The sequence below is a fragment of the Orcinus orca genome, chromosome 11, assembly GCF_937001465.1.
Source record: "Orcinus orca chromosome 11, mOrcOrc1.1, whole genome shotgun sequence".
NCBI classification, from domain to species: Eukaryota; Metazoa; Chordata; class Mammalia; order Artiodactyla; family Delphinidae; genus Orcinus; species Orcinus orca.
In genome coordinates, this window is record NC_064569.1 from 17,431,508 (window position 1) to 17,456,962 (window position 25,455).

The following is a 25,455-nucleotide window of genomic DNA, read 5'->3' on the forward strand; positions in this document are numbered from 1 at the left end:
GCATGACCTGACACCAATATTGTGAAAACATCAAAATTTTTCAGCATACATTTTAGTCAGCTGCATGCACCATTCTTTTACTAAATTGATGGTAATTTAGGTGTTCTTAAGGCCACTCTAGAAAATCAGAAAAGGAAAGGGCTGGATTTGCCAAGTCTTTGCTCAGTCACCCTAAGGAGTCAGTTCACGAGGTGATCCAATTTTGGAGTTTGAGGTCTTTAACTTCAGGACAAACTTCTAGAGCCTAAGGACCTAAGACTAAACTGGGCATCCTTGAAATATTCCTTAAGATATCACACCATCTAAAGTTTCTCTCATTCAAGAGCCAATCTAACAAAAGTAAAGGACATCTAAGATAGCTTGGTATTCCATTCTTTACTTCTGGGAGACACTCTGTGTTAATACTAAGCTTTAAGAACTTTACAACACCTCCACTGCGAATGGTGATACAGCATTGATCAAAATCACTTCTTTTTACATAAAAAATTTTAATGTTCATTCTTTGCTATTTCTCTTTATTTCATGCTGATTCTCTAAGCGTCCTCTTCCACATGCATAAATTTTTTTGAATTAAGGTTTTCCTTTAAGATTTTATTCCAGAAATCATTTATGCATATATGTAATATTGATATGAATGCTTTCATTTAAGTTTTAGAAATCCTCTATTGTTAACAGGAATCATGATTTATCTTAAAATGCTATTTAGCTTACACTGAGAAATTTAGTTTTGAACTTGGAAGTAACTCGGGCACTCACCTGATCAATGATATTTGTATCAGCTGAAAAGCGATTGAGAATCAGTCCCAGTGGTGTGGTATCAAAGAATCTAGGGAATGAACAGATTGGAATGTATAATACTAAATTATCTGGAACCTAAACACTGCTAACAGTCATTTTGGGGTCATAAACGTGAGAAGATCCCTATTGATCTTTTGAAAGACTGAATAAATTCTTTAAAATTTCACATTTCACTTCAATTTAAAAATGCATGTTTTTATGATTTTCTGTGTGGGAGTAAAGTAAATAACTACTTTTTTTACCTTATTGGTCCAAGAATGATCTTATTGAGGAGATTGTGGTGAAGATTTTTGGCAGCTGTGACACCCATCCATTCCACAGTGAGAGATGTAACAAGGCAGAGGAAAATACCTGCTCCACAAAGTATGCTAAATCCAGCCACATAGTAGGTCTAAAAAGCAGCCAACACAAGAAAGCACATAAGAAATTATCAACTGACACCCAACATCAAAGTCTGGCAATATCAACTTCATTATCTTGCATCAATTTAGACAGTGGAAGGAGTGTAGTTCTTGGAGACTCCTTCACCTTCCTTTAAGGTTTGCCTAAGGGCAGATGAAGCCTTAGAGTCTGTTTTCTGGTTTGAAATATTCTGACGTTTTACATCACAAAGCTCATTCTCGCTATCCCTAATCTCAGAATGACCAGCTAATTCACTGGTTAAAATCAAATACCATCAGAACAACAACAGAAGCCCAGTGTGTATATTACACATAAACACATATATCATGTGTATAACTCCCTTGAATCCAAATCCAAGCATTATCTTTAAATGCTTCTTATGATATATTTCAGGTCCTGCTCTAATTAACTTATTGAATCATTACAAAAGTCCTGTGACAGACATGGACAACAGACCTGTGGTTGCCAAGGGGGAGGAGGGTGGGGTAGGTATGGATTGGGATTTGGGGATTAGCAGATGCAAACTATTATACAGAGAATAGATAAACAACAAGGTCCTACTGTATAGCACAGGGAACTATATTTATTATCCTGTGATAAACCATAATGGAAAGAAAATGAAAAAGAAGATACATATATATATACAATGGAATCACTTTGCTGTACAGCAGAAATGAACACATTGTAAATCAACTATACTTCAATGAAATAAGTTAAAAACAAAACAAAAAAACACCACAAAATTCCTGTGATGTATAGAGTATTCGTATCTAACTAGATAAAAGGGTATCACTGTTCATCTCAACATTTCACTGTACCTGATCAGCTTTTCCAGTATTGTTTATACTGTACTCTGAGGTCCACGTGGCCAGCCAGTAGTCTATAGCTACAATGACGGAATGCTTCAAAAGCTTAGAGAAAATCATCAGGAAGAGCAAGAAGAATCCTCCAGAGGTGAGGTACCGCCAACAGGTCTTCCATGGCATTTTAGTCCTCAGCCTCATTACAGTGGACATGTTATCATCCTCATCTTCCTCCTCCTCTTCCTCTGCATACAAAACACTTTTTAAATCTTCTGACAGGCAATGGGAAGATAGAATTTGTATTATCCACCCTCTACACACAAACCTCCATCAAATTCATAGAAATACAAATATTAGTCTTAGAAATTTAAAGTGCTTTTAGCAGGGAAAAACTTCATTTAAAAAATAGATGAGTGCCCATCAACAGATGAATGGATAAAGAAGATGTGGTGTATATATACAATGCAATAATTCTCAGCCATGAAAAAGATGAAATGTTGCCGTATGTGACAACATGGGTGGATCTTGACGAGGGTATTATGCTAAGTGAACAAGTCAGACAGATAAAAACAAATACTGTACAATTTCACTCATATGTATAATGTTAAAAGGAACCAAAAAACCCAAAATAAATGAACAACTCAAACCACACAAAAACACACATGGATACAGAGAACAGAGTAGTGGTCACCAGAAGAGAAAGGGGCAGGGGAGGGGGATGGAATGGGTAAAGGGGTCAACTGTTTTGGTGGTAAGCATGCTGTAGGGTCTATAGAAGTAGAAATATAATGTTGTACACATGAAACTTACATAATGTTATAAACCAATGTCACCTCAATAAAAAATAAGTTAAAAGATACGTGAAAATGAATAAATAAATGAAAGAATGAGTGACTGAAAAGATAAACATAAAATCTATGTCTGGATGAGTTCATTTGCTGATTTATTACATATCAAACTAACTAGAAATATAGACTAGAAGTTCACTAAGTTATTGAAGGAATGGTGTTGCCCAAAACACTACATGACAGGCCTGCAAATATTTATAATTTTTTGAACTCTGCATTTCTGAATTTGTAAAACTGCACCAGGAGGAGACAGTCTCTGAAATTTGTGCATAGCTCAAGAGGGAATAATCCATTATCTCTATGGCTAGTTTTAAATGGGGTCATGGAGGAGCATGGGCAAAAAGAAACCTTCCAGAAGGCAAAGCCAGGGGACAGAGGACAATGTGCAGGGATGTCCTCTCAGCTCCTTAAGCCACCTGGAAACTTCTAGATGGTTATCTTAAGAACATACTCCATTACAACGACAGGGAATTTTGGTATTTCCTGAGCAGCAAAATTTAATCATTCGTATGGTCTAGTGACTGTTGTGGATTTCCCATTCTTTCTTTTCTCAAAGGCAGTTTTCATTACAGTCTTTCTGTATGCACTCCACTACTGTATAGTGAGCAGGTTGTGGGTAGGAAAGATAGATAATTTGGTTTACAGGTTATCAGACAACAGAGATCTAAGTGTGGATATGATGGGAAGACTGAGCATCACCAAGGATCCTAATATTTAAGCTGGATACAAAAAATGAACAGGTCTCAGATAATCTACCCTTTGGTAAGGGTGGGTCCAATGTGTGAGAACAGGATTCGAAATTTGCATGATCAAAGGGGTGGATACTTGCAGACTGTGTTTCCTCAATATCCATTCTCTGTTTCCATATTAATTGAAATTTCAGCTTGCCTATAGCTGCCCAGTTAAAACAGCATTTCTTCACTTCCCCAGAACCTAATCTGTCCAGATGATGAACTGGCCAATGGTTAGCAGTAGAAAAAAATATGGGCAACTACTTTGTTTTTTCCCTTCCTGGTGGCTTGAACAGACATACGGACAGCACCAGGAGGAGCAATCTACTAGGTAATATGCACCATATTGCACTCTTTGATATAAATTATTTCCTTCTACTCTGTAAGAAAAGTATTATTATCTTATTTTATACTTGACAAAATGGATTAACACAGCAAGCCCAGGGCAGGGTCAGCCTCTCAAATGCTATATTCACTACTGAAATACTGGAGAGAGTAAATGCAGTTCTAGAGGCTGTCTGTTTACAGCACCAGACATTCTTTTTGTTTGTTTGTTTGTTTTTGCTTTTGCTTTTGTGGCCATGGCATGTGGCTTGCTGGATCTTAGCTCCCTGCCCAGGGACTGAATTCCAGGGCCATGGCAGTGAAAGCACTGAGTCCTAACCACCTGACTGCCAGAGAAGTCCCCAAACATTCTTCTAAGACTTTCTTAGGGGAGACCTTCAAGGTGGCAGAGGAGTAAGACATGGAGATCACCTTCCTCCTCACAAATACATCAGAAATACATCTACATGTGGAACAACTCCTACAGAACACCCACTGAACGCTGGCAGAAGACCTCAGACCTCCCAAAAGGCAAGAAAATCCCCACGTACCTGGGTAGGGCAAAAGAAAAAAGAAAAAACAGACACAAAAGAATAGGGACGGGACCTGCACCTCTGGGAGGGAACTGAGAAGGAGGAAAGGTTTCCAAATACTAGGAACCCTTTCACTGGCGGAGACAGGGTGTGGGGAGTAGAAGCTTTGGAGTCACGGAGGAGAGCGCAGCAACAGGGGTGCAGAGGGCAAGTGGAGAGATTCCCCCACAGAGGATTGGTGCCAACCAGCACTCACCAGCCTGAGAGGCTTGTCTGCTCACCCACCAGGGCGGGTGGGGGCTGGGAGCTGAGGCTCCGGCTTTGGAGGTCGGATCTCAGGGAGAGGATTGGGGTTGGCTGCATGAACAGAGCGTGAAGGGGGCTAGTGCACTACAGCTAGCCAGGAGGAAGTCCTAGAAAAAGCCTGGACCTGCCTAAGAGTCAAGAGACCATTGTTTCGGGGTGCACAAGGAGAGGGGATTCAGAGCACCGCCTAAATGAGCTCCAGAGACAGGCGTGAGCCACGGCTATCAGCTCGGACCCCAGAGATGGGCATGAAATGCTAACGCTGCTGCTGCAGCCACCAAGAATACTGTGTGCAAGCACAGGTCACTATCCACACGCCCCTCCCACCGGAAGCCTGTGCATACAAAGTCACGCTGGCCTCTGCCTCTGCTGGCTCGGCCCCGCATTCCAATTATAACTACTGTACCCTTCCCTCCCTCCGGCCTGAGTGAGCCAGAGCTCCCTAATCAGCCACCGGCTTAACCCTGTCCTGTCTGGGTGGGGAACAGATGCCTGAGGGTGACCTACATGCAGAGGTGGGGCCAAAACCAAAGCTGAACCCTGGGAGCTGTGCAAACAAAGAAGAGAAAGGGAAATCTCTCCCAGCAGCCTCAGGAGCAGCGGATTAAATCTCCACAATCAACTTGATGTACCTGCATCTGTGGAATACCTGAACAGACAACAAATCATCCCAAAATTGAGGTGGTGGACGTTGGAGCAACTGTAGACTTGGGGTTTGCTGTCTGCAACTGACTAGTTACTGATCTTAATGCTTATCTTAGTATAGTTTTTAGCGCTTATTATCATTGGTGGATTTGTTTATTGGTTTGGTTGCTCTCTTCTTTTTTTAAATTACTTTTTTATTTTAATAATTTTTTTTAAATTTTAATTGTTTTATATTATTATTTTTCTTTCTTTTTTTCTCCCTTTTCTTCTGAGCTGTGTGGTTGACAGGGTCTTTGTGATCTGGCCTGATGTCAGGCCTGAGTCTCTGAGGTAAGAGAGCCGAAATCAGAACACTGGACTACCAGAGACCTCTAGGCCCCACGTAATATCAATCAGCGAGAGCTCTCTAAGAGGTCTCTGTCTCAATGCTGAGACCCAGCTCCACCCAATGGCCAGCAAGCTCCAGTGCTGGACATCCCATGCCAAACAACTAGCAAGACAGGAACACAACCCCACCCATTAGTAGAGAAGCTCGCTAAAATCATACTAAGTAGACAGACACCCCAAAACACACCACTGGACATAGCCCTGCCCACCAGAAAGACAAGATCCAGACCCACCCACCAGAACACAGGCACCAGTCCCCTCCACCAGGAAGCCTACACAAACCACTGAACCAACATTACTCACTGGGGGCAGACACCAAAAACAACAGGAACTACAAACCTGCAGCCTGTGTTAACCCTAAACACAGTAAGTTAAGCAAAATGGGAAGACAGAGAAATATGCAGCAGATGAAGGAACAAGGTAAAAATCCACCAGACCAAACAAATGAAGAGGAAATAGGTAGTCTACCCCGCAAAAAATTCAGAGTAATGACAGTAAAGATGACCCAAAATCTTGGAAAAAGAATGAAGAAAATACAAGAAATATTTAACAAGGACCTAGAAGAACTAAAGAGCAAACAAACAATGATGAACAACACAATAAATGAAATTAGAAATTCTCTAGAAGGAATCAATAGCAGAATAACTGATAAGTGACCTGGAAGATAGTGGAAATAACTACTGCAGAGCAGAATAAAGAAAAAAGGATGAAAAGAACTGAGGACAGTCTCAGAGACCTCTGGGACAACATTAAACGCACCAACATTCGAATTATAGGGGTTCCAGAAGAAGAAGAGAAAAAGAAAGGGTCTGAGAAAATATTTGAAGAGATTATAGTTGAAAACTTCCCTAACATGGGAAAGGAAATAGTCAAGTCCAGGAAGTGCAGAGAGTCCCATACAGGATAAATCTAAGGAGAAACATGCCAACAACTATTAATCAAACTACCAAAAATTAAACACAAAGAAAAAATATAAAAAGCAGCAAGGGAAAAACAACAAATAACATACAAGGGAATCCCCATAAGGTTAACAGCTGATCATTCAGCAGAAACTCTGAAAGCCAGAAGGGAGTGGCAGGACATATTAAAGTGATGAAAGGGAAAAACCTACAACCAAGATTACTCTACCCAGTAAGGATCTCATTCAGATTTGATGGAGAAATCAAAAGCTTTACAGACAAGCAAAGGCTAAGAGAATTCAGCACCATCAAACTAGCTTTACAAAAAATGCTAAAGGAACTTCTCTAGGCAGGAAACATGAGAGAAGGAAAAGACCTACAATAACAAACACAAAACAATTAAGAAAATGGGAATAGGAACATACATATCGATAACTACCTTAAATGTAAATGGATTAAATGCTCCAACCAGAAGACACAGACTGGCTGAATGGATACAAAAACAAGACCCATATATATGCTGCCTACAAGAGACCCACTTCAGACCTAGGGACACAACAGACTGAAAGTGAGGGGATGGAAAAAGATATTCCCTGCAAATGGAAATCAAAAGAAGGCTGGAGTAGCAATTCTCTTATCAGACAAAATAGACTTTAAAATAAAGACTATTACAAGAGACAAGGAAGGACACTACATAATGATCAAGGGATCAATCCAAGAAGAAGATATAACAATTATAAATATTTATGCACCCAAGATAGGAGCACCTCAATACATAAGGCAAACGCTAACAGCCATAAAAGGGGAAATCGAAAGTAACACAATGATAGTAGGGGACTTTAACACCCCACTTTCACCAATGGACAGATCATCCAAAATGAAAGTAAATAAGGAAACACAAGCTTTAAATGATATTAAAAAGATGGACATAACATATTTATAGGATATTCCATCCAAAAACAAAAGAATACACTTTCTTCTCAAGTGCTCATGGAACATTATCCAGGATAGATCATACCTTGGGTCACAAATCAAGCCTTGGTAAACTTAAGAAAATTGAAATTGTATCAAGTATCTTTTCTGACCACAGTGCTATGAGACTAGATATCAATTACAGGAAAAAAACTGTAAAAAATACAAACAAATGGAGGCTAATCAATACACTACTAAATAACAAAGAGATCACTGAAGAAGTCAAAGAGGAAGTCAAAAAATACCTAGAAAAATGACAATGAAAACACTATGACCCCAAACATTTGGGTTGCAGCAAAAGCAGTTCTAAAAGGGAAGTTTATAGCAATACCATCCTACCTCAAGAAACAAGAAAAATCTCAAATAAACTACCTAAACTTACACCTAAAGCAATCAGAGAAAGAAGAACAAAAAATCCTCAAAGTTAGCAGAAGGAAAGAAATCATAAAGATCAGAGCAGAAATAAAGGAAAAAGAAATGAAGGAAACAATAGCAAAGATCAATAAAACTAAAAGCAGGTTCTTTGAGAAGATGAACAAATTTGATAAACCACTAGCCAGACTCATCAAGAAAAAAAGGGAGAAGACTCAACAGAATTAGAAATGAAAAAGGAGAAGTAACAACTGACACTGCAGAAATACAAATAATCATGAGAGATTATTACAAGCAACTATATGCCAATAAAATGGACAACCTGGAAGAAATGGACAAATTCTTAGAAAAGCACAATCTTCTGAGACTGAACCAGGAAGAAATAGAAAATATAAACAGACAAATCACAAGCACTGAAATTGAAACTATGATTAAAAATCTTCCAACAAACAAAAGCCCAGGACCAGATGGCTTCACAGGCAAATTCTATCAAACATTTAGAGAAGAGCTAACACCTATCCTTCTCAAACTCTCCTAAAATATAGCAGAAGGAGGAACACTCCCAAACTCTTTCTACCTGGTCACCATCACCCTGATACCAAAACCAGAAAAAGATGTCAAAATAAAGAAGACTACAGACCAATATCACTGGTGAACATAGATGCAAAAATCCTCAACGAAATGCTAGCAAACAGAATCTAACAGCACATTAAAAGGATCATACATCATGATCAAGTGTGGTTTATCCCAGTAAAGCAAGGATTCTTCAATATATGCAAATCAATCAATGTGATACACCATATTAACAAACTGAAGGATAAAAACCATATGATAATCTCAATAGATGCAGAAAAAGCTTTCGACAAAATTCAACACCCAACTATGGTAAAAACTCTCCAGAAAGTATGCATCGAGGAAACTTACGTCAACATAATAAACGCCATATATGACAAACCCACAGCCAACATCGTCCTCAATGGTGAAAAACTGAAACCATTTACACTAAGGTCAGGAACAAGACAAGGTTGTCCACTCTCACCACTATTATTCAACATAGTGTTGGAAGTTTTAGCTACAGCAATCAGAGAAGAAAAAGAAATAAAAGGAATCCAAATTGGAAAAGAAGAAAAATTGTCATTGTTTGCAGATGACATGATACTATACATACAGAATCCTAAAGATGCTACCATAAAACTACTAGAGCTAGTCAATGAATTTGGTAAAGTGGCAGGATACAAAATTAATGCACAGAAATCTCTTGCATTTCTATACACTAATGATGAAAAATCTGAAAGAGAAATTAAGGAAACACTCCCATTTATGACTGCAACAGAAAGAATAAAATACCTAGGAATAAACTACCTAGGGAGACAAAAGACCTGTATGCAGAAAACAATGACACTGATGAAAGAAATCAAAGATGATACAAACAGATAGAGAGACATACCATGTTCTTCGATTGGAAGAATGAACATTGTGAAAATGACTATACTTCCTAAAGCAATCTACAGATTCAATGCAATCCCTATCAAACTACCAATGTAATTTTTCAGAGAACTAGAACAAAAAATTTCACAATTTGTAGGGAAACACAAAAGACCCCGAGCAGCCAAAGCAATCTTGAGAAAGAAAAATGGAGCTGGAGGAATCATGCTCCTGGACTTCAGACTACACTTCAAAGCTACAGTAATCAAGTCAGTATGGTACTGCCACAAAAACAGAAATATAGATCAATGGAATAGGATAGAATGCCCAGAGATAAACCCACACACATATGGTCACCTTATCTTTGATAAAGGAGTCAAGAATATACAATGGAGAAAAGACAGCCTCTTCAATAAGTTGTGCTGGGAAAACTGGACAGCTACATGTAAAAGAATAAAATTAGAACACTCCCTAACACCATACACAAAAATAAACTCAAAATGGATTAAAGACCTAAATGTAAGGCCAGACACTATAAAACTCTTAGAGGAAAACATAGGCAGAACACTCTTTGACATAAAACAGCAAGATCCTTTTTGACCCACCTCCTAGAGAAATGGAAATAAAATCAAAAATAAACAAATGGGACCTAAGGAAACTTAAAACCTTTTTCACAGCAAAGGAAACCATAAACAAGATGAAAAGACAACCCTCAGAATGGGAGAAAGTATTTGTAAATGAAGCAACTGACAAAGGATTAATCTCCAAAATATACAAGCAGCTCACGCAGCTCAATATCAAAAAAAACAAACAACCCAATCCAAAAATGGGCAGAAGACCTAAATAGACATTTCTCCAAAGAAGATATACAGACTGCCAACAAACGCATGAAAGGATGCTCAACATAACTAATCATTAGAGAAATTCAAATCAAAACTACAATGAGGTATCACTTCACACCAGTCAGAATGGCCATCATTAGAAAATCTACAAACAATAAATGCTGGAGAGGGTGTGGAGAAAAGGGAACCCTCTTGCACTGTTGGTGGGAATGTAAATTGATACAACCACTATGGAGACCAGTATGGAGGGGCTTAGAAAACTAAAAACAGAACTACCATATGACCCAGTAATCCCACTACTGGGCATATACCCTGAGAAAACCATAATTCAAAAAGAGTCATGTACCACAATACTCATTGCAGCACTATTTACAATAGCCAGGACATGGAACCAACCTAAGTGTCCATCAATAGATGAATAGATTAAGAAGATGTGGCACAAATATACAATGGAATATTACTCAGCCATAAAAGGAAATGAAATTGAGTTATTTGTAGTGAGGTGGATGGACCTAGAGTCTGTCATACAGAGTAAATTAAGTCAGAAAGAGAAAAAGAAATACCATATGCTAACGCATATATATGGAATCTAAAAAAAAGAAAGAAAAAATGGTTCTGATGAACCATTCTTTAGGCAGACGTAGAGAATGGGCTTGAGGACACGGGGAGGGGGAATGGTAAGCTGGGATGAATCGGCAGAGTATCACTGAAATATACACACTACCAAATATAAAATAGATAGCTAGTCGGAAGCAGCTGCAACGTATGGGGAGATCAGCTCAGTGCTTTGTGACCACCTAGATGGATAGGGAGGGTGGGAGGGAGATGCAAGAGGGAGGGGATATGGGGATATATGTACACATATAGCTGATTCACTTTGTTATACAGCAGAAACTAACACAACATTGTAAAGCAATTATACTCCAATAAAGATGTTAAAAAAAATTCTTAAATCTAAGAAACTGGAGTACAAAATTCATTTATTCATTCATTTATTTATTTACTTAATGAGTATTTATTGAAACACAATAATTACCATATGATGAGTAAAGATAACATATTTTGGTGTCCTTCAGTTTGAAATTATAATTTTCTCTTTCTTAATTGGCTTGTAGAAATGTGGTCTTCAGCAAAAACCATGTAGGAAAAATGAAGTATAGTGCATTTACTCTATGGACCTAAGTGGGGTTTATCTTGCAAACTTCTCGGCAACAAATGTCAAAGTCGTGTAACTATTTCAGCTTATTCCTCAAATTTCCCATAAACCTTTTCTCCCTGCTATACCTTACTAGATCCAGAAAACTGAAACATAACAAACAGCTTTCTCATCCTCTTAGTTTTCACTGCTGTGTTATCGTGAAAACCCCATAAGAACTTACTGACTCAAGTATAAGTCTTTCAAAGCAGTATTTTCTCCATATTCCCCATTTATTGTTTATTTCCAAAGGACATTTTATTATACTACACCTTTCCAATTTATCTGAACAGTGGTCTAGACCTGTTGTCCTGTCAGCTCTCTCTCACGCACAACACAAAAATACTAAGACACACTGTGGGAAGTCCCTCAAGATGCTTGTTGGTTGATTGCATACACTTTTCCTTCACTCCTACTCTTTCCATTTCAGTTTTAGGTATTTGATTTGGCCTTTCCACCTGCTGTAAAGTGGCTAGTCATTCCTCACTGACATATTCACACATCATTTGCTAAAGAACGACCCTCACATCCTATTACCCGTTTGAATGTGTCAGACATAAAAAAAGGTCTACCTTCATCTTCATCCTCCAGTTGGGCTTTTGCCTCTCTTGAATACATGGCTCTTCGGAGTGTTTTCCTCTCTAAAGTTGTTTGGTCAGCTTCCATATCCTACAGGAAACACTGTGCTATCATTCAAGGAACTCACAGACACAGTTAAGTTCTACAGTGACCCACACGTACCAAGAACCAATCCTTAGTTACCTTTCTGGGTCTTGGGCTCTGTTCACGCTACAGATGTATGGGCAACTCCTGTCATAGGAGTAATGCCTGAGGTTTGTGAAAAATGTCTCAGAGCTCAGAGGTGTAGGGCAGTAAGAAGCCAGGAAAAGTAGTAAAAAGGTGATGGAGCTGACCCCAGGGGCAGGGGGACACCTCCCCTAGCCTTAAAGCCTGGATCCACCATTGCTCTTTTATGTCACTTTCACGTACTCCTGTAATTTTTCTAACTAAAGTCATCTATGTTAACAAATATCTTCCTTGAAAAATGCATGTGTTTCTGGATTGGTTAAATCACTATCAGTCATTCACTAATATTATGAATTATTAAATCGAGATGAATTTCCGACTGAGCATCTCACTAAGGGAACGGCACAAGAGAAAGGAACTTCAATAGAAATTGAAGGAAGGTGGGTAATTTTGCGGTACGTGGGCCTCTCCCATTGTGGAGCACAGGCTCCGGAAGCGCAGGCTCAGCGGCCATGGCTCACGGGCCCAGCCGCTCCGCGGCATTGTGGGATCTTCCCAGACCGGGGCACGAACCCGTGTCCCCTGCATCAGCAGGCGGACTCTCAACCACTGCGCCACCAGGGAAGCCCAGAAGATGGGTAATTTTTAAGCAAATGGGAAAGGAGGGTATTCAGCTGCCTAGCAGTTTAGGAGAAAGCCCTGGGAAGGGAAGATAAGCAGAAAGAAGAGAAAAATGGCAAAAACAAACTTTGCAAATTTTTAAGCGTTGCTCCTGACTTGTCTTGTGCTGAGAAAGGGAAAAGCATTTTGTTTTCTCCAGTTCTCTGCTTCCAACACTCCGCCCCCTTGGCTTCGTAACTGGACTAGTAGCATCAGTTCAGTTACACTGTGGGTTAAATCAGCTTCTGCAGGACAGTCTGGGAAACTAACCATCTCCCTGTTTCTGTGGGGAAATGCATTCTGAGTTCCAAATAACTGAGCCACAGACTTTTCGAATCTATGGTAATTTGAGAGCTTCCTGTACATGCTGACATAAAAAAAAAATCACAGTTGTGACACTGATAAACCAATAATTCTTTGGTGATCAGTCTCTAGATAGTGGTCCTGTTTTGTTTTTGTTTGTTTGGCCTCATATAACATGTGTGATTTAGGAGATTTGCTATTCTAGAAGGCTCTGTCGCTTCCAAGTTCTCGAATTAAAAAAAAAGTAAAAGCGAAAGTGTCTCTTGAATAGTATTTTTTCAGAGACAATTTTACATTAGCTTTCTTTTTGAATTTTATTTTATTATACATCAGGTTCTTATTAGTTATCTATTTTATACATATTAGTGTACATATGTCAATCCCAATCTCCCAATTCATCACATTTACATTAGCTTTTAATTGTGCCTAACGATATGAAAACCAATGCTTGTACATGAGAGTAAATAAAACCCCAAATTAAAAAGGACCTAATCCTTTGTGTATAGTGTAACGAAATGAAATAAACCTGTTCATGGAAAAACAGAAGATCTGGTTCTTGTTCAACTCGCCAATCTGTGTGAACAAAAGATTTAACATCTTGGGGACTTTAATCTTTAGTCATTTTTCTTATGAGTAAATGCTCATATTAAGCTCATTTGAGGTTAAATATTTTAAATTGTGTTGATATCTGGATTAAGTAAATACAAATTTAGTTTCATTCATCCAATAAATATTTACTGGATGCCTGTGAAGGGTCAGGTCAAGGTGAGGGTTGGAGGCTGGGGGAAGAAATATCCAAAGATGCTACTTTATTTTGCTTAATAACATTATGAAGACAATGGGTGATGCCAGCCAAGATAGACTTTTTAATAACGTTTAAATCAGCTAAAAGTGTTATAAACTTCTCCTTTTCATAGCTGCCATTTCTATCCTTTTAACATATTTTTTTCCCCTTATCCCTTAACACTTAACTGACAGATCTGTCTAAAGCCCTGAGATGGGATGCTTTGTGAGTTCTTTAGTTTCACTCCCTTGTCCACTTGCTTGATCTGCTCTGGCTCTAAGCCAGCCTTTCTCAACCTACTGACATTTTGGGTCAGAAAATTCCTTGTCATGGGGGCTGCCCTGTGCACTGTAGAACGTTTAACAGCATCCCTGTCCTCTACCCACTAGATTCCAGTAGCACCTGCTCCACAACTGTGACAACTAAACATGTCTCTAGATGTTGCCAAATGTCCCCAAGAAGACAAAAGTGACCCTGGTTGAGAACCAGTGTCCTAGGCAAACACCCCATCCTGCCACAGAACATATTCAGAAGCTCTTTCTATGAAAACTTCCCCAAGGTGTTGTGGTCTTATTCCTCACAGTGTGACTCTCCCTGGCTTCAGAGGAATTTCAGGAGCCTGCCCTTCTCTGGGTGGCAGTAACCTCCCTCCAGCCCCAGGTGAGGATTCTGGGCAGGTGCATGGTTCATGCTGGCTTCTACTGGCCACTGGTTAACCCCGCAAATGGATTTGCCCTTTCCACACCTTAACTTGCTCCATATCTCCCTCAGCTGATTTATAACCCTGTGATGTGTCTTTAATTACAGAGTTAGGCTATCTTGAGTGATCACTTCATTTCTAAACACAATGTAATGGACTTTCTTCCTGGCTTGCTCAATAATCAGTATTACTATAAAATCAAGCCAAGAGCGTCTCCTCTCTCTCTCTCTCTCTCTCTCTCTGTGTGTGTTTTTCCAGATCTTCTTTCCAAAGTAAACCATAAATGGTCCACTCCTTAAGCTTACATCATTTTCTTTTGTCCCTGGCATCTAGACCACTGAAAAAATGTCATTTGGAACCATCCCAGTAAGTTTACAATCAAGCACTCCACCACATAATTCTTAAGTGGGGCTCTTGCCAATTGTACATTGTCATATTTTGATGAATATCCTCATTTCGAAGGTTCTGTGATTTTTCCTAGTCTACTTAAAGACTTTTACATATATCTTTTCTTCCATATTTTGAGAAGTTTGTAGTTTACTTTTGAGATCTTTGGCAAAGCTGCAGAAGACAGAGCAATCCCATGGTTTGTCTGACTTTTTATCTTCCTTTTGCTATTGAAACATAGATCATTTTTTCCTTTATGAAATAATACATTTTAATTTCTTGATTTTTTCAGAAAGTTGCTGATATAAGCATTTGCATTTTATAATGCTCATTCCTAGCCAGGACTACTGAATTCTAGACACTTCCTAGTCCCAACTCAAGAGAAAACATTTTGAAAATTTACTAATTCAATTTATAATTCACCTCTCAACCATGAGTTCTTCTTTTATCATACTCAATCTGGTTTCCAACTCTGTTATCATTTCATTCAATGTTATACTTACATTATACTGGAATTACATTGGGTAGAGACCTGGGTTCAAATTCAACTGGTACCACTTATTATATGTACTGTACAACTTTAGGCAAATTACTTAGCCTCTCTGAGCCTCAGTTTTCTCATTTGTAAGAGTGAGATCATAGTTTCTTTACTAATTTCTGATATTTTTTGCTTATTTTGTGAGAATTAACAGAGATCATGTAAAAAGGCTTTGTGGACTTTAAAAACTATCCAAATATAAAGCTTTATTGTTATTTCCTTCTGATTACCTTCCTTCACCCCCCAACTCTATCCCAGACATGCTTTACCACTATACCCACAGCTCATAGCCCTTCCTTCTTTCAAAACCATCTCAGATTTTATTTTGCCCACAACCCTCCATTTGTAAATGGTGAATGAAAATACTCTCATATTACAGGTGAGGAAAATAAGACATACATAAGGAAATATAAGATAAAAGGAGGAAATAGCATGCTTGAGCAAGTAGTTTAAGTTTTAAACACACATATGATTGTAATATGCCTCCAATTCAAATAAAATTCCTCTAAAAGGCTGACAACACGTCATCCGAAAGATATCACTAGAATTTTTTAGTTTCAAAGTAGTCTATCAATTAATGATATATAAATATACAATTATTTCAGATTTCAGGTGAGGACTATTATATCATCAAACATTAAATGGTAATATTTCTCTAAAAGTTTTTTTAGTAATTATGCACTACATTTCTGACTCTTCTGAACTCAACTCTGAACTTTTCTGAACTCTGAGCAATTACCTTTTCTAGTTCTTGATCTTGCCGATTCATAAGTGTTTTCCAGTGTTCATAAAGCTCAACATCTTTGGTTTGAATGTCCTTCAAAGTTCCTTCTCTTAGAACACTTCCATCTTTCATGGCTATGATCTAAGGAAAGCACATATTAGACGAATTGTGACAAAAATCCTTAATTGGCCAAGAGAATTATCTTTATCTCAGAAAGCATTTATATAACTGTAATATAAAAATTAATGAAACTTCTTTTAAACTCTTACCCAGTCAGCATGTGTTAGATATTGTAATTTGTGAGTCACAAGAACAAGTGTCCTCTTGTCATCTTGGAGAAATTTCAAAATCCCTTCCTGCATTAAGTGATCACTCAAGTGAATGTCCAAGGCAGAAAATGGATCATCCTACAACAAGTAAAATGGAGAGATGATGAAAAATTTTTATATTCTCTTTGTAACTAAATCCTCCAGAAAGCAGAAATACAAATAACTAAAGACAAATTATCTCACAAATCCTATTTATAATAAACAGACTCTGAATAACTTTAAATTACAAAAAAGGTACTAAATTAAAAATGAAGTTTTTATTTTCTCTTTCACTTAAAAACTAATTTAAAAAGTAAATAACAGTATTTGAAGTAGTTTGAATTCTTATGTATAGAATATCCAAGTTCAAAAACCAACATTACTCGACAACCTATAACAAAACACCAAAACAAAGAATGAAATAATTGGAGTTTATCAATTGAATGAAATGATAACTGGAGTTTATTAATAAACTTTATCAATAAAGTTTAAATAATAAAAATAGGTGTAGACTCTAGACCAAGATGGCAACATAGGAGGCTCCTGAATTTCTCTCCTACCATGGACACACCGAATATACAGCTACACATGGAGCTATTCCCTCTGAAAGAAATCCAGAAACTAGTTGAGTGATTCTGACACATTAAGCAACTGAGAAAAAACATCAAAATAAGTAGGAAAGTCTGAGACACACTCTCGCCATAAACTCCACCCCTGAAAAATTCACAAATATGTGGAGATGAAACAACATGCTCCTGAACAACTAATGGGCCAAAGAGGAAATCAAAAGAGGAAATCAAAAACTATCTTGAGACGAATGAAAATGAAACACAACATATCAAAACTTACGGGATGCAGCAAAAGCAGTTCTAAAAGAATTTTATAGCAATAAATGCCTATATTAAGAAAAAAGAAAGACCTCAAATAAACAACTTAACTTTACACCTCAAAAAACTAGAAAAAAAGAACAAGCTAAGCCCAAAGTTAGTAGAAGGAAGGAAATAACAGAGATCAGAGTGGAAATATATAAAATCCAGACTAACAAGACAACAGAAAAGATCAATGAAACTAGGAGCTGATTTTTTGCAAAGATAAACAAAATGGATAAACCTTTAGCTAGGTTCACCAAGAAAAAATGAGAGGATTCAAATAAAATTATAAATGAAAAAGGCAACGTTACAATTCATACCACACAAATACAAGGGATCATAAGACTACTATGAAAAATGATATACCTACAGACTGGACACCTAAATAACATGGATAAATTCCTAGAAACAAACACCTACAGAAACTGAATCTTGAAGAATTAGAAAATCTGAACAGACCAATTACTGGTAAGGGAATTGAATCAGTAATCAAAAAACACTGCCCAACAAAGTCCAGGAACAGATGGCTTCAGTGGTGAATTCAACCAAACATTTAAAGAAGAATTAATACCAATCCTTCTCAAACTTTTCCAAAAAACAGAAGAGGAAAGAACACTTCCAAACTCATTTTACAAAGCTAGCATAAAGACACCACAAGAAAAGAAAATTACAGATCAATGTCTCTGATGAACATAGATACAAAAATTCTCAACAAAATATTAACAAACTGAATTCAACAGTCAGTAAAATATTCAAACACCATGATCAAGTTGGATTTATTCCAGGGATGCAAGGATGGTTCAACATTTGCAAATCAATGTGATACACCACAATAATAAAATGAAGGATAAAAATCATATGATAAACTCAATAGATGCAGAAAAAGCATTTGACAAAGTTCAACATTCAATCATGATAAAAATTCTGAATGAAGTAGGTATTGAGGGAACATACCTCAACATAATAAAGGTCATATATGACAAGCCCACAGCTAACATCATACTTAATGGTAAAATGCTGAAAACTGTCCCTCTAAGATCAAGAACAATGCCAACTCTCACTACTTTTATTCAATATAGTACTGGAAGTCCTAGCCAGAGCAATTAGTCAAGAAAAAGAAATAAAAGACATCCAAATGGGAAAGGAAGAAGTAAAACTATCTCTATTTGCAGATGACATTTTTCTATAGAAGACCCTAAAGATTTCACCAAAAAACTAACAGCACTAATGAACGAGGTCAATAAAGTTGCAGGATACAAAATCAATATAGAAAAATCAGTTGCATTTCTATACACTAATAACAAACTATCAGAAAGAGAAATTAGGAAAACAACCCCATTTGTAATTGCATCAAAAAGAATAAAATGTCTAAGGAATAAGTTTAACCAAGGAGGTAAAAGACCTGTGCACTGAAAACTCTAAGACACTGATGAAAGAAACTGAAGAAAACACAAATAAATGGAAAGATATCTTGTGCTCATGGATTGGAAAAATTAATATTGTTAAACTGTCCATACTACCGAAAATGATCTAGAGGTTCAATGCAATCCCTATCAAAATTCCAATGACATTTTTCACAGAAATGAATCAAACAATTCCAAACTTTGTATAGAACCACAAAAGACTCCTAATATCCAAAGCAATCTTGAGAAAGAATAACAAAGCTGGAGGTATCATACTTCGTGATTTCAAACTGTATTATAAAGCTATCATAAACAAAACATTATCTTATTGGCATAAAAACAGACACATAGATCAATGGAACAGCACAGAGAGCCCAGAGATAAACTCATGCACATATGGTCAATTAATTTACAACAAAGGGGTCAAGAATATACAATGGGGGAAGGATAGTCTCTTTGATAAATGGTGCTGGGAAAACTGGACAGCCACATGTAAGAAAAATGAACCTGGACTACTACCTTACATCACACATAAAAATCAGCTCAAAATGAATCAAAGACATGAACATAAGACCTGAAACCATAAAACTCCTAGGAGAAAACATAGTGGATAAGCTCCCTGACATTGGTCTTGGCAATGCTTTTTTAAGATTCTGATACCAAAAATAAAAGGAACAAATGCAAAAATAAACAAGTGAGACTACATCAAACTAAAAAGTTTTTGTACAGTAAAGGAAACCATCAACGAAATGAAAAGGCAACTTATGAAATGGGATAAAATATTTGCAAATCATATATATGATAAGTGGTTAATATCCAAAATATATACAGAACTCATACAACTCAATAGCAAAAAGACCCCAACAATCCAATTTAAAAATGGTCAGAGGATCTGAATAGATATTTTTCCAAAGAAGACATACAAATGGCCAACAAGTACATGAAAAGATGCTCAATATCATTAATTATCTGGGAAATACAAATCAAACTATGAGATATCACCTCTCATCTGTTAGATAGGCTATTATCAAAAAGACAAGAAATAACCAATGTTGGTGAGAATGTGGAGAAAAGGGAACTCTTGTGCACTGTTGGAAATGTAAATTGGTGCAGCCACCATGGAAAAAAAGTATGGAGGTTCCTCAAATTTTTAAAAATAGAACTACCATATGATCCAGCAATTCCACTTCTGGGTATTTATTTAAAGGAAATGAAATCATTATCTCAATTTTCATTAAGAACTTCCATGTTCATTATAGCATTATGTACAATAGCCAAGATATGGAAACAACCTAAATGTCCATCAGTGGATGAATGGGTAAAGACAATGTGAAATGTTATAGATCCATATAAAGGTAGGAAATTCTGCCATTTGTGATGGCATTATGCCAAGTAAAATAAGTCAAACAGAGAAAAACAGATACTATATGCTCTCACTTATACATGGAATTCAAAAAAAAAAAGTGAACTCATAAATTCAGAAAACAAATTGGTGTTTGCCAGAGGTGGGGGTGCGGGGTTGGGGAAAATGGGTGAAAGTGTTCAAAAGGTACAAACTTCCAGTTGTAAGATAAACATGTCCTCGGGATAGAATGTACAGCACTACGACTATAGTTAATAATACTGTATTGCATATTTGAAAGTAGTTAACAGAGTAGATCTCTGACACTGGGCAATTTTTCAAACTCAGTCACTTCATCTGTAAAATGGGGATAATAAAAAGACCTGTCAGAGAGCACATAGGTTTGCTGCAAAGATCAAATAATGTTGTAAAAGTCTCTGTAAAATATTTTTAAAGCGTTATTTTATTATTATTTTCTTATAAATAAAGCTGTGGTGATTAACTGTGCTAAACCCTTTAAAGCACCACAGTGAGAATTTAGTGACTTCCAGGAATCTCTTAACGAGGAAGAGTGCAGTGGTTAAGGACACAGGCTATGGAATTAGATCACCTGGGTTTGTATCCTTGCTTCACTATACTATCTGTGTGACCTTGGGTAAATTATCCCCCAAAGCCTCAACATTATCATTGCATAAATAAAGGTAACATTAATAATAACAATGTCAAACCTAATAGGGTTATTGTGAGGATGAAGTGAGTTCATGTACATAAAGTATTTAGAATCATGACTAGGTCATAAAAAGCCCTTAATAATGATTGCTATCATGTATATGGCTTCATTATGTGTCATCATGGCTTCATTATGTGGCATCTTGGTGTTGCAGTAAAATGTAACCTTTTATATAACCTAATAATAATCTAGATTTGATGGATTGCTGATCATTTCTCATGATTCAGTTTGTGTATTAACATTCTGGGGAGATACTTTCTTTAAAGAGTGCAAGACAATTTGACAAATGGCCAAATCAGTGAATGGTCAATTCTTCATTTTCAGTAATATATTATTTATTTTTATATACATATATACAGTTCTCACTAATATAGTCTTTCCTGTATTCAATGAATGTTTTAGTAGTATACTCTTTATGGACACATTTTTGGAAATAACCTCTTAAAAATATATTCACTGATACAGAACATTTATAGATGCTACAAAGCTTTAAAAATAACTAATATGTTTGATATATAATCAAGATGTTTCACATGGCTTTGATACAGTGTAAAGGCTAATTTGATAAAGGTTAACTAGAGATCAGAGCAAAATGTAAAACCTTAACTAATTATTTGTACAAGTAAGATCCTTAAAGATAGGAATAACAAAGGAGAAAACTTTGTTTCCTTTACCCAGCACATAAGATGGCATCGATGACATTCACTAAACATTGATGGATGGAAAGGAAGAAGGATGGAAGGAAGGAGAGAGGGAGGGAGCGAGAGAGGGAAAGGAAAGAAAAAGACAACACAGGTAGTAACTTGAGAGTAATACTTTTTAAAAAATACCAGAGAATCTTAGCTGATCAGAAAAACAGTACTCAAAAGACATGGAGTTCTAGCCCAGACTGTATCACTCATTAGTCATTAGTCCTTGAGTAAGGCACTTGACCCTTCTATGTATAAGTTTCCTCACTTCACATGAGGATACCATCTACCCTAGCAGCACAGTCATAAGAATCAAATGAGGTAATACTGCAATTCAAAGTGCTTTGTCAATGGAAGTGTAGGATATTTTCATTTGGGGGAAACTGTTAAAACACATCAACAGTATTCTGTTGCTGCTAAAACGTTATTCAATTTTAGGCTACAATTAAGAAACTATAATATTTAGATCATAAGATCTATTAGTTTTAAGATTATCTGAGTTGATCAGAGTGCATCTAGAACACGCTTTTTCAGAGGGACCCTGACAAACACTATTACATCCAGAATTAAGAAAAGGTAAAAAAAAGTTATAAAAATTATATTATTGTCAAAGAATTAAAAATATTAAGCTTGCTTAGCCTAGAAAAAAGTAAATTAAGGCAAGTAATGACAATAATATTAAAATATTGAACTATGGCTATATAAAAGAAATATATTTGCTGCTGCAGAAGCAGAATGGGAATCAATTAATGGAAAATACACAGAAGCAGATTTCAATCACATAATAACTTTCCAATAATGAAAGCTATCCGCAGCAGGCAGAATAATGGTCCCCAAAGATGTCCATGTTCTAATTCCCAGAACTTGTGACTATGTTACCTTAATAGCAGACAGGACTTTGCAGATACACGCATACCTCGTTTGACTGCACTTCACTTTATTGTGCTTTACAGAGTTGTGTATTTTTACAAATTGAAGAGTTGTGGCAACCCTGCGTCTAGCAAGTCTATCGGCGCTATTTCTCCAACAGCATTTGCTCACCTCGTGTCTTTGTGTCACATTTTGGTAATTCTCACGGTACTTGCAAACTTTTTCATTATTATTGTATTACACTGATCTATGATCAAGGATCTTTGATGTGACTATTGCAAGAAGATTATCACTTACTGAAGGCTCAGATGATGGGTAGCATGTTTTATCAATGATGTATTTTTTAATTAAGGTATGTACATTGTTTTTTTAGACATAATGCTATTGCACGCTTAAGAGATTACAGTATATAGTAAACATAACTTTTGTATGCACTGGGAAACCCAAAAAATCACGTGACTCGCACTTTACTGCGATGCTCGCTTTATTACGATGATCTGGAACCAAACCTGCAATATCTCCAAGGTATGTCTATATGATTTAGATTAAAGACCTTGAGATGGGAAGATTATCCTGATGGGTCTAAGCTACTTACAGGAATCCTTGAAAGCTGAGAACTTCCCCAGATGTGAAGAGAGGGAGAAGTGAGAAGTAAAAATGGTCAGAGATGCTGGCTTTGAAGATGAAGGAAGGCAGCTGGGAGCCAAGGAATGTGGGCAACTTCTAGAAGCTGGAAAAGGCAAGGAAGCCTTTTCTACCCGGTAGCCTCCAGAAGGGAACACAGCCCTGCAGACACTCTGATCTCAGCTGTGTGAGACCCATGTCGGATATCCAACCTACAGAACTATAGGATAATAAATTTGTATTGTGTAAACCACCAATTATGGCGATTTGTTATAGCAACCCATACACGGACCAACAAGGAAAGGCTGCCTCAAAGATAAGCAATCTGTCTTCAGAGAGAGTCATCGAGAAGCTGATAGAGATGATACGAAAAGCAATTCTATAATGAATGGCCGGGAATCCACAGTGGTAGCACTATGACTTCTTTGAATCTCATGATTCTACAACTGAAGTAAGGGTCACTAAATTGAAGGCAGTGGAATGAAATGGAGTAGAATATTACATTCAGAGAACCTCTGTCTCTTTCAGATTTCCAAGTCACTTGGTCCTCAGGTGGTTCAATCATTACTTCAGCCCAAAGTTCAAGAGGTCATTTCTAGTTGCGGGTCCACCCATTATGAAAAGGATTTATAATTACGTAGGTTACTGCTAGATACTGGTATAGCTTTTATGGTGGTGTTTTCTGGAACATTTGGGGGACAGGTATTCTTAGGGACATTAACCTGAAGTGCACTTCCACCACTATGTCCAAATTCTACTCCCATCCCCAGTAATGGATCCAAATTTAGTGGAAAACTCCACAAAATTTGAAGATATTCGATTTTAGATGGAGTGAAAACTCTAAAGGAGGTTGGAGAACCAGATTTATAAATGGTTAATAACTGCACAGAAGGAGAAAGCAGGGGAAGGAGGTATTTACATAGGCTGCTGGTCTCTAATATACACTGTCTATTTGTAAGCTAAGTTATTTTGGTTACATCCTTCTGGAGAAACCAAACTAGAGCAAATTCATAATCAACATAATCATCAAATTTTATTTGTGGATCCGCAGGAGAAGCAAGTTATCAACCCAGGATATAAATACAAGACAATCATCTATGGAGCTTTTTCAAGATACAGATTCTAAACTCTGCCTTTATAGATTATGATTCAGTAGGTCTAGGCTAGTATCAAGATTTCTAAGAACACTTTCAGGAAGCTTCACAGATATATCTTATCCACAGCCTGAGCTGCATACTTACTAACCCCTATGTCCACCAAGAGTATATTTTCCAGCCCCTCTATTTTGCTAGCAAATATAAATGAGAAGACCTATGGTCCTGTCCAGTTCATCCAGCACCATCCATTCTCTTTCATTAATGATCCTCATGAGTTAAAAATTCATATAAGTAACGATTTGGGCACCTCAGTCCCTCTGGATCCCCCAACTCTCACTTTGATGTTGATTTGATTGGTACTCGGAGGATTTGTCTCCCTTTAATTCTCTGTAATTTCACAAGTTAAACCGTCTTTCCTTGAGTTGCTTGTCTCTTTAAGGACTCATTTGTCCAGAGGGAAAAATGAAATAGAAAGAAACAAAAAGCCCATATTCTTACCAAGAAGACAATGTTGGTATTTTGATAGAGAGCTCGGGCCACACAGATTCTTTGCCTCTGACCCCCACTCAAGTTGATGCCCTAGAGAAGAAATATCCATAAACATCCACCTTTTATATTAGTAGATGATCTGTTGATTAAAAAATTCCCTTTAAAATACAAACTTCTCTAAAAGAATCTTAAATTACTGGTAATCTATTAATTAAACTGTGATAACATTAGTAAGATAAAATGCAAGCTGTTTAGTGGTCAATACTTGAATTATATTAAGGTAATTTCTGACTGATAACATTAATCCTCTTTTCACTCTGATAGAGAACTCTGCTGTACCAAAGCATTAATAACCATAAACCAAGGTGAGTGCTGAAGATGCAAGTAATCCCCAAATTGTTTCTAGTTTCATGCATTGTGTCTGTAGTATACTGAACATATGCCTTTTAAATTCGATATTACAAGTTTTTTTCAACAGAACTACACAGCAATATGCTTTTATAATCAAGTACTGATTATAAAACTTTGAAAAACTAATATTTATTGAGCTTTTAGTATGCACCAGGCTGATGTGAATGGCTTTCCATTCCTTATTTCTATTATTCGTCAGAGCCATTTCCCCAGTGTAGGCATTATTCCCCATGGGCAAATGAAGACTCAAAGAAGCCCAGGTCATGTCTTAAGCACTCTACTAGGTTACAATAAAGAA

At 37.0% G+C, this 25,455-nt stretch overlaps 1 protein-coding gene across 4 annotated transcripts in view; it reads right to left on the minus strand.

Annotated features, from left to right (window-relative positions):
* The window catches only part of ABCC9 (ATP binding cassette subfamily C member 9), a 148,438-nt gene that overhangs the window by 44,716 nt on the left and 78,267 nt on the right, over positions 1–25,455 (minus strand). For all 4 annotated transcript variants that reach the window (XM_004270927.3, XM_049694242.1, XM_049694240.1 and 1 more), the window contains 7 exons: positions 24,756–24,836; positions 16,595–16,732; positions 16,341–16,466; positions 12,055–12,151; positions 2,019–2,248; positions 1,041–1,189; positions 757–826 (listed from right to left, as the gene is read on the minus strand). In XM_004270927.3, coding sequence (XP_004270975.1) covers positions 757–826; positions 1,041–1,189; positions 2,019–2,248; positions 12,055–12,151; positions 16,341–16,466; positions 16,595–16,732; positions 24,756–24,836 — 891 coding nt within the window. The remainder of the gene's footprint in view (positions 1–756; positions 827–1,040; positions 1,190–2,018; positions 2,249–12,054; positions 12,152–16,340; positions 16,467–16,594; positions 16,733–24,755; positions 24,837–25,455) is intronic.